Source organism: Panthera tigris, chromosome D2 (genome assembly GCF_018350195.1).
Source record: "Panthera tigris isolate Pti1 chromosome D2, P.tigris_Pti1_mat1.1, whole genome shotgun sequence".
Classification (NCBI taxonomy): Eukaryota; Metazoa; Chordata; class Mammalia; order Carnivora; family Felidae; genus Panthera; species Panthera tigris.
Genome location: NC_056670.1, coordinates 16,144,045 through 16,161,603, shown reverse-complemented (window position 1 = coordinate 16,161,603; position 17,559 = coordinate 16,144,045). Strand labels below are relative to the sequence as shown.

The 17,559-nt window shown below is 44.5% G+C and overlaps 1 protein-coding gene across 1 annotated transcript in view; it reads left to right on the top strand.

Annotated features, from left to right (window-relative positions):
- Positions 1-7,349, top strand: part of DISC1 (DISC1 scaffold protein) — a 355,103-nt gene extending 347,754 nt beyond the window's left edge. Inside the window, exon 13 of the mRNA XM_042960019.1 lies at positions 5,908-7,349. Within this exon, the coding sequence (XP_042815953.1) occupies positions 5,908-6,047 (140 nt within the window). The 3' untranslated portion in view covers positions 6,048-7,349. The remainder of the gene's footprint in view (positions 1-5,907) is intronic.
- Positions 7,350-17,559: the final 10,210 nt, after the last annotated feature.

Here is a 17,559-nt window from a genome sequence, read left to right as displayed (position 1 = left end):
TTTTTTTAAGCAGATTTCTTCTTGTTTTTTTTTTTTTTTCCTCCTTCAACTTCTACAACACACTTCCAGAGGGGAAAGAAAGAGTGCATCTCAGATTGGGACACTTTTGGCATATTTCAAAGCCCCCAGGGCAGTTCTGCCCACCTCTGAATCACAGATGAGATGGGACAGGCTGCTTCTCTTTTGGTTCTGTTTGCGTCCATGTCCGGGAGACCATCATGGAATTCTGTTCTCTGCTTATTTGGAATGCATGGTGCCCAATCGATTCGTTTTGGTGGTGCCTGATGGCATGCAAATGCTCTAGTACAGCCAGGCGCGTGCACAAACATCACATCCCCCTACGATCCCTTGTCTGGCTCAACTTTCCAATGTGTAGCTTAAACAAAAGCAACAGGAGTCTGGGGAGATTTGCTGTGCCTTCTTGGAAATGTTTTCCCCTGAAGAGCTAAAAGGCTGGAAGAGACACCATGAGGATCACAGAACTAACTCTACTTGGGAATCTTACGGATAAGAAAACAGACCTTAAGAGGTTGTCCCTGAAAGCATCGTGTGCGCTGGACGGATGCAGATATGGTGGCCAGGATTTTTTTTTTCTTCCAGGGGCTTCCACCAAAGGGAGCCGGGTGGGGAGAGGAAGCCTAGGAGGTGGTGTGGGCACCGGGCTGTCCTCCTGCTGGCTTGGCACACTGCGAACTGGGCACTTGGTGGGCACCATGAAGAGTTTCTCCTGTAAGAGCATCAACCCCACTGAGGCAGGACACGTGTATGGGTGAGGCTTTCCTCTTAGCTCTTCAGCAACGGTGTTCCTTGCCTTCCTTTTTCCTGAAGGTAAATCCTCTCACTGTCAGCCACAGTGGCTGGGAAGGCATCACTGCTGATCCCAGAGAAACACTTTAGCAAATGAGAGGCTGTTTCAAAGGAATACTGTTGTCTCTTTTTGAATTGAACCAGACCAGATGAACTGACCTACTTTTGACCAAGCTGCTAAAAGATTGCTTGGAAACCCAATTGACAGTCAAACCCTCAACGTAAACAAAAGGACTCTTTGAAAGAATTTGAGGGTCTTTGCAAATGGCTGCCCCAACTGGCAATGTCTTACCACTGTATTCCTGGATGACATCTGTGAAAGTTGACTTAACTGGCTTACTTCTTTGTTCATTGCAAACATATTTTGCCTAATTTTATTAGCAAGGGTATAAGAACTTAGACCCTTGCTTAATATGTGTATAGTCTATCCCAAAGTGGTAAAGAATGGTTTTGGGTTCCCAAGGTGTTTTTAAAGATGTTGGCATATTAATCCTTGTGCCATTATTGTAATTAATGTGCTACTTTTCTTAGATGCCACAGATACCTAGTGACATATCTGTTACAGGGGAAATTTCTATTTAGCTATATAGAGGTCTCAATGGCACAGGTGTCACAAGAATCATTCAGCTCTTCGAGACTTTCTCTTATACTTACATGTAGTGAGCACCTCTATCTTATATACCTAAAATTCCTGTAATTTTTACGGGAGGTGTACTTTATTTGCTCAGCACTTGGATAAAAAGGAAGGCCAAATATGTCAGTGGGCTTCCACTTTGAGTTTATTGGACTGGCAATCAGACACTCTGACTCTAGATTCAATCACTTAGTAACCTCAAGATCTTGGTTAGCTGTATCAAATGGGATACAATGAGAAAGTATGAAAATATTTTTAAAAATCTGCTTTTCAGTATAACCTCCAAGTACATGTGTGCAGGCTGGATCTCACCCCAAACCTCAGACTCATGTCCCCTTCCTATTCGACCTCTCCCCTTGACTGACAAGTAGGATTTTCCAAAAATTCCTCCCCACCCTCAAAAAAGTCCAACACGTACTCAGTCTCCTCCTTGATAAATTATAAGTTCATTGCTTAGATAAAAAAAAAATTCGGGAGTCATCCTCAATGCCTTTTCCTTCTTTCGCCTTCCACATCTGGTCCATCACCGTATGCCGTTGGCTCTACCTTCCCAACATATGCAGGATCTGGTCACCTCTCACCTCCATGGCCACTACCCAGGTTCAGTATGTGACCTTTTCCTGCCTTTTATTGCAACCACCTCCTCTCATCTCCATGCTTCTGCCATTGCCCCCTTTAGCCTATTAGGGATGAAAGCGGCCACAGCGATCAGCCACTGCCCTGCTCCAACCCTCCGTGGCCCCCACCTCACAGTCTACATACCTGCCCATAAGGGTTTACCTTCTGCTCCACTCACTGGCACCACACTCATCTGCTTCTTATAACCAGAACCTTTCTTAGTACACAGCAGGAGCTCAGGAGATGTTTGAATACTCGAATGAGTTAAGGCAAGAGCAAGGATCTTTTTCTGTTTTATTTCCCCAACTGCTTAATGGCGGAACCTTTCAAGTGATTTCTTTTATAAACACATTGATTTAAATATAAAAGGATGTGTGTCCATTTGAAGATTACAGAAGTATGGGGGAGAAAGGCTACATATTCCTCCCAGGACCAATACCTAGAAGCTTACCACTGTGTCCTTCTAAGGCACTTTTCTAGGTAGAAATCACTTCTGTCTAGAGTTTTTTGGTTTTTTGGTTGTTTTGTTTTTTTTTGTAAAATGAGGATAATTCCATATAAATTGTTCTGTAACTTGCTCCCCACCCTACTCCCTGCTCCACATTTTATCCTGGATTCTCTTCCATTTTAGCACATTCAAAATGTTTTGGAACTTATATTTAATAAGGCATCACACAGGCAGGTTGGTTAGAAAGAGGCATTTTATAAATAAGAACATGATTCATTTTTAGTTTTTTTTTTTTTTTTTTTTTAGTTCCAGTATAGTTAACATACAGTGCTATATTAGTACAACATAGTGATTCAACACTTCCATACCTCACCCGGTGCTCATCACAACAGGTGCACTCCTTCATCCCCATCACCTATTTCCCCCTTCCCCCCACCCACCTCCCCTCTGGTGGCCATCAGTTTGTTCTCTATAGTTAAGAGTCTGTTTTGGGGGTTTGTTTTGTTTCTTAAATTCCACACATGAATGACATCATATGATATTTGTCTTTCGCTGACCGACTTATTTCACGTAGCATAATACTCTAGACCCATCCATGTTGTTGCAAATGTCAGAATTCCCTTCTTTGTTATGGCTGAGTCATATTCCATTATACCATTATACACACACACACACACACACACACACACACCACTTTTTCTTTATCCATTCATCTATCGGTAGACACTTGGGCTGCTTCCATAATTTGGCTCTTGTACATAATGCTGCAATAAACATAGGGATGCATACATATTTTCAAATTAGTGTTTTTGTATTCTTTAGTAAATACCTAATAGTGGAATTACTGGATCACATGGTAATTCTATTTTTAATTTTTTTGAGGAACCTCCATACCGTTTTCCACAGTGGCTGCACCAGTTTGCATTCCCACCAACAGTGCATAAAGGTTCCTTTCTTCGCCACGTCCTCACCAACACTTACTGTAATAAAAACATGATTTTAATCATTCTGATGATCATTACTCCATAGGCTCACTAAATGAGGCATCCAGGATCTCGATATCCAGTCCTGCTTTGACGGAGCCTGAGGTATTTGCTGTATCTGCTACATTAGTGCATAAACCTTAAGTCTAATAGTGCCTCACAAAAGGCACGATATGCTCACAAGAAAAAAGAGTATTTCTTTTAAGTCTAGCCTTGTGAGGAAGGTATGAGACTATGTGTTTTATTTTTATTTTTTATTTTTATTTTATTTTTTGAAGATCGAACGGTGAATTTATTTCATTCACGAAGATCATGAACTATTTAATAAGGTGCTTATTGAATAGTTCATGAGTCGAGCAGCATCCCTTCTAGAAGGTAGAGGAGAGATTCCTGAGCATATGCAGTTTCTGAGTGAGACAGTGAAAACATCAAGTGATTTGCCAGCTTTCTGTTGCTGGTGATCATTTGCTCCAGCCTCTATCCTCTGGCTTCTCTGTGTCAGTGCTGTTTGTCGTGTGAAGGGCTGACGTGCTAGTTTAATTCTGTAACTTAGCCTTCTTCCTTTGTGGCTTCTCCCTCGGTCTCTTTTAAGAGACCTTTCAGTGTGTTCTGCGAGGGCTTAGAAATTGTACAAGTTCTTTAAGAAGCATCTCATTGTGGGTCGGTTCTCTCAAAAACCTGTGTCATTTCTCTCAAAAACCTGTGTCTCTCAAAAACCCTATTACCAATGGGGGCGTGTAGTCCCAGGCTGAGTATCAAAGGTAATTACATCTCAGGAATTTGTCAGGATTCATACACTGCTTAAGCTCTGTGCTTACTCTTTATAAATGTGACATAATTTTGTGATTAAATTGCAGCTTGGTAGTTAGTCTGGGACCACTTATGCTTTTACTCGTACAAAGTCATATATGTTTTCACTAAAGATTAGCAGAGCTGTCCAGAGAAATGGAGGAAAATGAAGCCTTTTAAAAAAGAAAAAAAATACATATAAATATTGGATTATTTCTTTCCTTGCACCCGCTTATCCCCACCCTCATTCCCCTCAAGCTCAAGTGCAAGGAGTGAACCATCATAGTCAATGAATGTAAATTACACGAAAGATGAAGTCTGGAGGGGAGCTTCAGGAAGAAAAGCTGCCAGAAGCTTTTCAGGGTGGTTCAGCATTTTTGCTTAGGAGAAGTTCATTTGCATAACTCCCAGGATCCTCCGGAGTTCTTTATTTAAAAAAGAAAGAGAAAGCTTTCTACAGTCATAACCTGGGGGGCTCTTTTTCTCTTGACATCGCACTGACATTGTACTTAAATAAAACAACATTGTAGCCTTGACAGGCTGTGAATGGTAAGATCTCTACAATCTACTTTTCCCAAAGCTTTCTGTTTTCTTCATATCTGGTCTGGTAATGTTTAAGTCGTCTGACCTCATGTGATGACTTAACAGTATTGAAGTGATGTTTAACTGACATATTTCCATATCCCCCTTCATTCCTCTTGGATGAAGTTAAATTAATTTGCTTATGAATCGAAAAGGATGTCATCTGTCTCTCATCCTGTTCATCTTTGAGTTGTTCTGACTCCTGGTACAAGAGGAAACAGGGACCTGACCATGGAGAGAAAAACCACCATTTGTTAAATGTAGTCCCAGGAAAGGGCTCATTTCTTAAGAGAATGACAGCCTCGTTTATTATTTGCTAAGTTATCTGCGATGGTTTTCTCTATGGGAGAAGCAACTTTTCAGGTCAGGAAACTAACAACCCAACAGTTGATGGAAAACCCAACCAGCCCACCCAGAAAAGGCAAGCTCCCCGCACTCTGTCAAATCTTGAGTGGGCTGAACGGCTATTTCACAAGTAGCTGGGGGTTATAAATGACACGCGATGGCACAGTGGAATCGACAGGGGCTTAGAAATCATTGTTTCACGATAAAACTGAGGTTCCAAGTGATTTGCACAAGGTGACCTACAGCCCACATAAGTCCAGACCCACGGTGGCCCCCAAATCCTAGATTTCTCGAGGAAGCTCTCGTTTCCAGCCTTCTGCCCTTTTCGGCTGTCTGAGCACCGGGAACAGTTGCCCCGCCCCAGCCTGGGCCTTAGCAGGAGTCAGTCAGGCTGACCCAACATCATGGAGCATCCCAGTTGGCCATCTGTTTCGGTCTAAGAGCTGAGTCTCCCTTTTCTGTTTTGAAACCTTCCCTGAGAGAGTTAATAACCTCAGGCCTCATAGAGATTGCAATCGCTCTTGCACGAAGTGTAAAATTTGTATTAATATTTAATTCCTACAATTTGGGAGAACTCGACACCGCAATTAGATGGCAGTGCCCATCTGCTTCCGGCAGGCACACGTGCTGTTATGAGATCCCTGGGAGGCTGCGGAGGGCCGCCCGTCACCTTCGCGTGTGTTCCTTAACAACGTTCGCACAGTCTCTCAAGAGGGAGCTCCAGATGGTGAAGGAAACTCTGCAGGCCATGATCCTGCAGCTCCAGCCAGCAAAGGAGGCGGGAGAAAGAGAGGCCTCAGCTTCCTGTGTGACAGCTGGTGTCCGGGAAGCCCAGGCCTGAAGCAGGACAGCATGGGGGGGCGGAGGGGGAGTGGCCACGCCATCAATATAGATGCGTGGGAGTCCTCGCTCACCTCCCCTGCGTGACCCATGTGCCTGAATCCACTGTGGAGATAGGGCCTGGAGGGCTCCGTGCAGGGAGGTGGTCCCTGTTGGCTCTCCTGGGGCCGAGATCCTGGAGACCGCATATGGGAATACAGGAGGGGACCGATCTGAATTTCCTTCCGAATGTCAGCCGGAGGCACCTGCCCCGTGTCCCTACCGCGAGTCTTCTGCGCAAGACTTGAACGTCTTCTCGTCTCAGCCCCCATTAGACAGAAGTCGGGGGTGAATCCTGCTAGAAAAATGTCTCTTTCCCTGTGCCGTCTTGCTTTCTGCTGCAATTAAAATATCTCCTGATTTAAGAACCCGTTAAAAGGAAACTAAGCGTAAGTCTCTCTCTCGCCACACCTGTTATACTTTCCTACAGGCACATGATATAAGAAGGCTAATTAACCCCAGAATCTGGAATTAACAGCTTTTCACCTTCTCCTGTGAGTCACTAAAATCTCAGAAGAATTAATACGAAGAATTCCAAAAGATATTCCTTTAAAGTAACAGCCTGTCAGTGAGGTACAGTCATTCGGTTTTCCTATCGTGGCAACACCTGTTTGTGCGGCAAGGGTGTTTCACCGGGACATCCCGAAGTTCACCCGCAATGACAGCAGGAAGGGGAGCGGGGCATGAAGGGATCGGGTGACATGTTTAAACATCTGGGCCTCTCCTGTTTTCCTCGCAAACCTGTTTGGCTCAGTGCCAGGCAGGGCATGGACGTGGAAACCTTCAGCGCGGTATAGTATTCTGCACTGAGTCAGTGCCCGCTCAGTGGGGCAGTGCATACTCCGGAAGGCAATACAGTACTCAGGAAGGCGGCACAGGCCTCTGTAAGGTAGTAAATACTCAGTAATGTGGGGCATTGCAGGCCCCTCCCTGCGGAGGCAGCTGTAAACCAGGCTACGTTCAATTAGCCAGCATTTCCCAAGGTGCAGGGAGCACAGCAGCCTCTAAGAGATGCTCCACAAATGAACGGGTCTCCCTCGGTCAGATCCGTTTGGGAAATACGCCATGCCATCATTTCCGGTTGGAGAGCCACAGTGCACATTAGCATATCAGACTGGGACAGAGCTCAGTAAAGAAACGCGCTTGATTTTTTTTTTTTTTTTGGTCTAACCTACACTTTAATGGATCATAGATTTTATTAAAGTCCTATTAAGCCCCTGCCAATCTATGTTGTGCAGCACCGCGTTCTCTGGGGGAAGTCATGGTCCAAACAAATACTGATTTCCATCATGTACACGGCTGTGACAGCAGCCAGACTCAAGCTTTTGCACAGTGTTGAGCTTAGGAACTGCTTGCCACAGTTTGATAAGTCTAATTGATTTGTTGAGGGTTTTTTTTTTTTTTTTTTTTTTTTTTTTGCTTCTGTTCTCATTTATACTTACAAGAATAGTGATGGCCCTCCTTTCGTTAGGATCCGTGGGCGCTGGACAGTTCTTGTCATTTCCTGAAGTCTCACTGTCATTTCCGGAAGCCAGCTGGTGCTTTGCGAAGCCTCCCGTGCTGGGCAGCACTTGTGTCCTCAAAGAGATACCCTGCTTCAGCCAGCACCTGGCCAGGGTCCAGAGAACAAAGCGAAAGCACAACATGTGAATTTGCTGATTGTGGTTCCTCAATTTTATCTTGAGCGTTTAAAAAAATACACTGTACACATTTCAATAATAAGTATAATTAATTTGCTCTAGGAATTCTTGTTTTTTTTAACGATGGACCAAATTAGTGAATTATTTATGATCATGTCAGGAAGGTGTGATGTCCTTGTGACATGCCGCTTGGAATCCTTGAATCCTTGAATTAATTCCAGTGAAGCCAAACGTGGGAAGAGTCAGGATTGACCATATCACCAGTAACAAATGTCTACTTTGACATGCATCATTTTGGGAAGGCTCCCAGACACAAGACATCATAACAGGCACTAAGCCAAGTGTTTCAGATACGATCATGAGTGTTTCTGTGACGTCATGACATATTTGAAAATTCTGGAAGCTAATAACAGCTGTCACTGTGCCCCAGATAAGAGTTCTCTAGGACCTCCAAGTGAACAGTGTGTTTGTTTCTTTGTCAAGACACCTGAGTAAGTATCAGGGTAGGTGAGTGATGCTCTAACCACGTGCTGCCACCCATCTGTACTTTATGCTGCTGTCAGAGTCAACCAGGAAGCCTGCTAAAGGCCAGCACGTTTCCTCTGGCCACATGACCTCCTCAGGACAAGTCCCTTCTTCAGCCACTGTGACCTTCGAGGACCTGGGACCTTGCGTTCCAAACCATAATATAGGACAGTTTTTGTCAGGGCCTGAATTTGAAATCACCAAAACCACAATGCAAATTGAAGCTTTTACGGAGATAGTCAAGACCACAAGCCAAAGTGCAGATTGAAAATGGTGACCTGGAGTCTGATTTCCCTGTGACGTGGTATGAGAGAATGAGTCACAGGTTACTCTGCCCACCAGGCTGAGATGCTGGCATTCAAATGGCCGCCCGTTTATCTTTGACCAGCCTGAGTTAGGGCATGATCTCATTTGGTAACAATTCTGTTCCTTCCAACTTCCTGAAATTTCAAGATCGAAATGATGTTCCCCCAAATCTAACATTGGAAACCTTTCTTCCTCTGTAGTAAGGCTGGATTCCCCACTCCAGGAATGTGGAAAGGCTCAACTGTGTGCACTGGGACTGTCCTAAGACCTCTATAATCATTATCTCATTAAATTCTCGTATCAGACTTATAGATGTCTGTAGATGACGAAACAGAGCCTTCGAAGACCAGTGAGCTTTCCCCAAGGCACAGAGCTGGGGACCTGTGGAGTGGCAGTAGGGGTCAGAGACGGGTAGAATGCGCTTCCTAATATGCTTCAATGTCTTTTCGAGGCTTCGAGCCATGGGGCTTTTTTGTTCACTTAAGAACGCGTGATCACCTTGGGAATCCTGCTAGGGAACCCTCAGCTTCCCACACCTTGGTAAGCCCCGGAAGTCCGGCTCAGCTCAGACAGGCTTCAACAGACCTACCCACCCTGCTGTCCTAATCAACCATTCAGTCCCAATCCACCACAAAAACCATACCAGGAACAACCACTTACTGCTTGGCAATGGAGAGATTTTCTTGGAAATCTGAAAAGAAATCATTCAGAAAAAAGAAAGAAACCCTTCCTGAAAGCATTCGAGAAAACAACATTGTACCCTTTGGTTAATGCCTCCTTGTATAAGTGATTCAGTACTGTTATTTTTAATATCCTCACCTTATCTAATCTGTGAATTTTGTCATATAATTTATTGCTTCATAAATTTTACTCTTGTTACATGAAATTAAAGCTGATATCCAAACCGTGGTGCACCTTTAAGATTTTTTTTTTTTTTTTTTTTTTTTTGGTCTTCTGGAGTATGGATGATAGAAAAATGTATCAGGTTTATCCATTTCATCTTTTTGTTGCCGGATGATTGATTGTACAGTTACATTGCACAAAACGTTTCTAATAAAGCAATGCTTTAAAATGTGTGTGTGTTTACTTTCCATTTCAATGAATCAGAAAACAATGGAATTTTCTATTCCAGGCTTCTTGATTGAGGATAATGAAAATGATATTACTACTATAGTTGGGAACAAGACAAGGGTATCCACTTGAAATATTTTACTCGAGATACTGGCTAATGCATTTAGGAGAGAAAAACAGTTGAGGGTTACAATCTGGGAAGGAGGAGATACAGCATTAGTTTTTACAGGTGTTGTAATTGTAAGCTAGAAAACCTAAGAGAGGGGCGACTGGGTCGCTCATTCAGTTAAGCATCCAAATCTTGGTTTCTGCTTCAGGTCATGATCTCACGGTTCGTGAGTTTAAGCTCCACACTGGGTTTCGCTCTGACAGTACAGAGCCTGCTTGGGATTCTCTCTCTCCGCACCCCGCTCCCCCCTCCTCAAAATAAATAAACTTAAAAAAAAAAAAGAAAACCTAAGAGAACTAACAGAAATTTGTTTTTTTTACACAATTAACACATCAGAGTCGATGCGCTTTGCATATACAAACAACAATCAGAAGAGAAAGTCTAAAGAAAAGACCACATTATTTAATAGCAACAAGAATGGAAAACAGCTAGGAATAAAATTAAGTCAGAAATGAGGAAGTCTTAGATGAAGGAAGCTTTAAGATGAAGGACACAAGAGAACTGAATAAATAGAAACACTCATCAAGCTTTTGGATACGAAGTCATCAGAAATTGTCCAATCTCTGTAAATTAATTTGTAAGTTTTATCTGGTCTCAGCTGAGTCATAGATGTCTAGATATCCCCAGTATCCATTCTTTGTCCCATTCCTTCTAGCAATTCCTCATCGAGGCACAGTGTGCTACAGACATGCTTACACATGCACACAATTGATTCGATTGGCAATCTGATCAAGCAAGGGGCCATTAGACGGATGTGGCGGACGTAAACAGACCAAACTCTAGGCCTGAAAATGCCTCAAGGTCACGAAATGGAAACCCAAGGGCAGCCAGTCAAAACAGCCAACTAGCCTTCAAGCTACAGCCAGTCGGCATTTTCCATGCTTGGTTTCTGCCTTTTCTCTACACAAGTCTCTGCCGGTGGAGTGCTCCTTGCCTCGTCCAGCCTGCGGCTGCCTGATTTGAATTGTTGTTTCCCCAAACTCCTAAAATGTCTTCATACACCTCAGTTTCTTTTTTACCAGTACCCCTGGGTGCAAGAGCAACCATGGGAAGCAACCTCATTTGTAATCAATAGGAAACTGTTTAAACAAATTAAGTATACCCACACTATGGAATGCTTTGAAGTTGCTTTTAGAATCTTTCTATGTGCATATACGTATCTGCAGAGATATCACTGGAAAGGGACGCAGGTGACTTAGGGAAAAGGGGTAGCAAGGAGACTTACTTTCCTGTGTACTGCTATTCTTTCAAAATTGTTATGCCACGTGGTTATATTTACTTATTTGAAAAATCAAATAGGGGTGCCTGGGTGGGTCAGCTGGTTGAGTGTCCGAATTTGGCTCATGTCATGATCTCTCAATTCATGGGTTCGAGCCCCGTGTCGGGCTCTGCACTGACAGCTCCGAGCCTGGAGCCTGCTTTGGATTCTGTGTCTCCCTCTCTCTCTCTGCCCCTCTTGGGCTTGTGCTCTCTTTCTCTCTCTCTCTTTCTCTCTCTCTCATAAATTAATAAATAAACCTTTAAAAAAATAAAAAATAAAATAATTTCTTACAGAAAAAAAACATAAATCATGGAGATATAGGAACAGGCCCTAAGGTAGAGCAGGGCACATTGGCCCAGGTGATGCAAGACTCACTCCCTATTCAGCACCCACCGTGTGCCCAGCATGGTGCTGGAGAGACAGTGTGCCACATATTGGTGACAAAAAGACAACTATGATATATTATGATTGAATGACTTGAAGGAAAGTAATTGCCGTGATCATTGTAATTATTATCATCCTTAAAAAATTTTTTTTAATGTTTATTTTTGAGAGACAGAGAGAGAGAGAGTGCACATGCACGCTCGTGCGAGCAAGTGGGGGAGCGGCAGAGAGAGAGGGAGACACAGAATCCGAAGCAGGCTCCAGGCTCCCAGCTGTCAGAACAGAGCCGGGCGCGGGGCTCACACCCACGAGCAGTGAGATCATGACCTGAGCCAAAGTCCGCTGCTTAACCGACTGAGCGACCCAGGTGCCACTGTGATATTATCACCTGAAAGAGATGGATGTGTTTTGGCACTTTCTTGAGTACCTATTGACGTCCAGTAATTTAGTATCAAAACTTCGGTCCCGTTTGGGACCTCAGTTCTCATCCTAGGTGAGGGAATTCGGTAAAGCCTCTTCCTCGGAATAGTAGACCAAAGAGCCCTGTAGGCTGGTTGTGCGGGCAGAGTGGGGAGTGGGGAAACACAGTCACATCTGTCCCCTCTTGTCCCTTAGGGGGACCTACTCATTCCATTAGTGTTTTGTTTCAACAGGTATGCTTTTGAGTATACCTATCACACACACTTTCCTACCATAGAAAGGAAGTTCTGACAGACACCGGAACGAAGGACAGTTCGGAGAATACCTTTTCTTCCCTTCCTATTCCAGTAACACGAAAGAAGTTCTTGACACTATAGCACCCTTTCTCAAGAGTTTGAAAAGCATCTACTAGAAACAAAGCTCATGTCTGTCACGGGAGTTTGACCTCTTCTCAGTGCCCATGAAACACTTACTGAACTCCTCCTATAAAAATTGTTCTTCCTATAAACAGATGAATTTACAACTAGATGTGTTAAAAAGGTTAGTGAAAATCACCCAGCAAGTAATGAAAATGGGTTGAGTGTTGATTCCTAGGACCCTGGCTTTAAATCTACTAAATAAATGATTAGACCATACACACACATGCAGACACACATGTACACGTATACACATCTGTGCAGACACACACACACACACACACACACATGCAGACACACGCACGGAGGCACAATAATAGTTCAGCTAATATTGAGCAAACAAGTATTTATTATTTTCTGTTTCCTGTATGATTTTTATTGGTGAAAACAACATTAAATTTTTTTTAGTGCCTATTTATTATTTTGAGAAAGAGACACAGTGCAAGCAGGGGAGAGGCAGAGAGAGAGGGAGACACAGAATCCAAAGCAGCTACTTACCGGACTGAGCCACCCAGGCGGCCCTGTAAAAACAACATTTAAAAGACATTATTTAAAAAAATTCATGCGTAGCCCACTATCTTTATTTTTCCAGTCTCTATGTATATACAAAAAAAAAAAAAACTATAGCCAGCATATTTTTATTCCACTTCTTATGTTTAATATGGCATTTCCCATTTTGCTACATAATCGTTATCGTCATTGTATTTATTGCTATATAATAGTCTCTCAAATCGATCTACTGTAACCTAGATATTCCTGTGTAACGGGGTATTAAATCTTTCTAATATTTTGCCATTCTAGAGACAGCTGCAATGACATCTTCATGCGGGTAGCTTTTTCTTGCCCTTGAATTATGCCCGTAGGAACAATTCCCAGGAGTGAGGGGACAAGAAAAGGTAAGAAAGTGTGCCACAGTTGAAATGACGTTTGCGCTGGGGAGTGAACCGAAAGTAACAGGCAACGCTACGCGCAGCCCGGCATTGATCGGCGTAATGGATTTTGTGGCGTTCCCTGCCAGCCAGAATGTGTCCACGGTAACCGCATCAGGCAAGCCACTGTTGGGCAATCCGTGCCATTTAAAATGAGCAGTGTGGACTCAGTCTGCAGCTATATGGCACTGAGCTTTTCCGAAGCCGCTCCAGCTGGTCTACCCAAAGATTTTTCAAAAGCAAAGCCACATATACAGGCATTTAAAAGTGAGGAGCATTTTCTCCAATGGGGAGTGAACAGAATCAGCCAAAGAGGGAGCACAACCCAGGCCAGACCACTGTGCCCGTCCTGAAGTACATTCTGGGATGTACTTGGTGTGGGGTATGGGGGGGGGGGGCGTTGTTAGTATAAAAAAGAAGGTTTCCAGGGTGCCCGGGGGGCTCAGTGGGTTAAGCCTCCAGGTGGGAAACAGAGGCAGAAGGAAATGCAGGTAAAATGAAAGGTTTTTATAACCTGCAAATAAACTGTTGACAAATAGTTGAGGCAGGTGCAGTATAGCGTTTCTCCAGGAACTCGCTACTGTCTTAATGCTTTGCTAGAGGGAAAACCAACCTTAGCCTGACAATAGCTAGGCCTCCAGTATCCTGGGAGTCTTCTTTAGCATATGAAAATCCTTTGGAAACTTCTCCTTGACTTTTCCTCCCCCCCCCACCCCACCCCTGACTCCCAAGTATATATAACAAGTCAGTCCCCACAATCCCAGTCCAGGGGCAGCTCTTCCTACCCACGGGTCCTGTCCCCATACTTTAATAAAGTCACCTTTTTGCCCCCAAGATATCTCAAGAATTCTTCCTTGGTTGTGGGCTTCAGACTCCTAACACCACTCCAAAACCCTATCATTTGGCCACCAGACTCTTGATTTCAGATCAAGTCATGATCTCAGGGCTCATGGGTTCGAGCATTGCAGCCTCCTGGCAGGCTTCATGCGGTCAGCACAGAGTCTGTTTGGGATTCTCTCTCTCCCTCTCTGCCCCTCTCCCAAACCGAGTGTTTGTTCTCTCTCTCTCTCTCTCTCTCTCTCTCTCTCTCTCTGTGTCTCTCAAAATAAATAAATAAACTTTAAAAAAAGAGGGTCTCCAATTTGTGGCTCTGGCCACCCTCCCCCACCAGACCCCGTGGTGCTCTCACTAAGAAGAATATGAAAGTTTGAACTAGAAAGTGCTCTGGCTTACTTTGACTTCATCTACTCAGCCTAGCAAGGGTCTTTTTCTAAAACATCGTCTTGCAATATGCAGAATTGCATGTCAACCTGAGCTTGGCTTTGGATGACCTTAGCCAGAGCTCTTCCTCCCCAGCCTGGCCCCCACCCATCTTATGTCCTCAGCCCCTGAGTGACGTGAGAATGAAGATTCGAGACCCCTGTAGGTTACCACAGAATCTGATCTCCTTCCCAAAGATGCATTCTTTTTTTTTTTTTTTAAGTTTACTTATTTATTTTGAGAGAGAAAACATGAGCAGGGGAGGTGCAGAGAGAGAGGGAGGGGGGAGAGAGCATCCCAAGCAGGCTCTGTGCTGTGAGCACAGAGCCTGGTGCGGGGCTGGATCCCACAAACCACGAGATCATGACTTGATCATGAAATCAAACGTCAGACACTTAACCGACTGAGCCACGCAGGCTTGATTCACAGTGTCTTTTTACCTGCACCCAACTTTGATGGCCCTTTGTCCTCACTTTTACCAATCCTTCTCACTGGGTGCTTTTGTTGTTTCAATCTCTTTTCCTCACCTCATTTATTTGCATTTCCTCTTTAGGGGAGAAAGGAAAAGTGGCAGTTTCTGATTACTTGAGAGCTCCCGGGTGAACTCCCCGTGATTCTAAAGCACCCTCTTCATTTACCAACATTGAAGCCGGCATTCATCTCTGCCTTCGCCTTCGGTGGGGGCACCAGCTCTCAGCAGGACCGTAACATCTGTGACAACCACACAGCTGGGGACGCTGGGAACGGAGACGTCGTCGCTTGGCTTTCCTGGGAGGCTTCAGTCAATAAAAACCCCACGCCTCTCTTCACCCGGATGGTAGCTTCTGATGCTTTGTGTCGGCCCAGAGAGTTCCCTCCTTTACAAGTAGCATGAGTAAGAACCGCTTTATAGAGGAACCAGAGAACCGGAGGGAAATTGATGATGCACGACCCTGTGGGCAAAAGCGCTTGTCACGTGAGGAAGATGTGGAAGATGCAAAAGGGACAGTGAAACAAGGCGCTCTTGCAGAATCCGGGAAGAGACAGAAAGTGTGCACGAGGCCAGCGGAAGGCAAATGACAGGTCGCAGCCTCGGAGGAAAAAGGAAAATGAAGCAGACCGCTGTGCAGTGGCGGGGACCACACGATGCACAGAAAACGATCGCTGAAGGATTCCTTTCCAGACGAATTCAGAAACGCAGAGGGCATGTGCCAAGTGGTGCCTCGTTAAGCGCGGGTTTTGAGTTTTAAGGACAACTGTACAAGGGCGCCTCATCCTGGCCCCAGAAGCAGGCAATTACCTGGGAGCTGCTTAACTCTGAGAGGTTTGAACTAAGGGCATCTGGTTGTGTTCTGCTGGGAGGATTCTGCGTCCTCTCACATAATGAGACAGGTGCACCGCGGGCCTGTCTCAGCTGTGAGGAGGAGTTTCCTGCCAGTCCACACAAAATCGCAGTGAAATCGTTGGTTTGGTGTTCCGGTGCACTTTTATGTTTGTGCCCCCCTGGCAAGCAGTGAGCGGGGCGGGGGGCAGCCAGAGCAAGTGTGGAGGCATCAGGCCTGGCTGGTCCCCCCTGCTCAGGGTCTAGGCTATGCTAGGAGTCCAGGGAAGAAGTCCAAAGGCAGACAGGGACAGGCCGGTGGAAGGATCGACCTAAAGCAGGTGTCCCTAGGGTGAAATTGGGGTCGCCTCATAGAGAATTGCAAATGTCTCAGCTGGGCAGGATAGGAGCCAACAAAGAAACCTTTCCCGGCTCTCCCCCCCCCCCCCCCGCACCCCTATCCCCACTCTCCCTTTCCCTGTGGTTAAACCTCTTTCTTGTTAAATCATCTTTTCATTTACGATGGTTCTGGCAAATCTGAAATCGTAGCCTCTAAGAAGATTACTAGAATCTCTCTCAACCTGCTTAGTTCTTATTTTTCGCTTTGTTATCAAGAGACGACGACTCACTTTACCGTGATGTTTTTTCCTCAATCATGAAGAGATCCCTCTCTCCCCTAGAGGACGTAAAGAATTTTCTTGAGCTACCGAAAGGCTTTCTAAATCAGGAGCAACGTTTATAAAGGCACACAGGGTGGAAGCTTTTATTCCATCCTGCCCCAGACATTTCTTGGGGCAGATACATGATTCCCCTGGGACAGCCACACAGTGTTGTTGGGGTAAAATTTACGCTTTGGTTTGGAACCCTGATGGAAAGCTGAATAGAACTGTCACAACTGGCATATTTCACATGCTCATAACAAATGATTATATGCATGGACAGAAGGACTGAAAGATTTATTAATGCCCATGTAACTACCAGAGAACTATAAAGCTGCACCGGGGAGATATCTAAGATATTTTCCAGGACTCAGCACTACAGGATATCTCTGTATCACTGTGATCTCATCTCATACACTCACTTCTTAGCCCCTGTCCTGTGGCTCCTGGTCCCATCACTCCATTGAAGATCTTGAACATGATCTGCCAAATCCAACGGCATTCTCTCTGGGCTTGTTCTCCTCTGCATTTTGGCAACAGTGTCCAGTGTTGAAGCAAATCTCCTTCTCGTTGAACCTCCCTTCTCTCTGGGGTTCCATGACACTACATTCCCCTGTGGTCTCATCCTAACATCAGTCTTCTTGCATGATTGTTCTCTCTCTTGGGCTTAGAAGAGGGATACCTCAAGGCCCTGTCCTCCAATCTCCTTTCCTCCTGGGCATGTTCATCCGCTCCAACAATTTCAACATCATCTTTATAGTGATTGTTCCCAAAGGCATAAGATTCGATTACAATATTTATCGAACACCTAGCACCTTAGGTACTAGGTGAGGCCCCAAATTCAAAGTTGCTTATGGGACAGTACGCTCAGATCATTCTCTGGTTTTGCCTTCTTTTCTGAGCTTTGAATTCTGCTGGACATTTCTATCACTACATTTTAGGCATCTCAAACTAAAAAAACCAACTTCATTTTTTTTTCCTTCTAAAAATCTACCTACCATTCAGCTGTTCTTTACCCTGGAATCTGGCACTTTGATCTTCTTTTAATTTTTTTTTTAACGTTTATTTATTTTTGAGACAGAGAGAGACAGAGCATGAACAGGAGAGGGTCAGAGAGAAGGAGACCCAGAATCC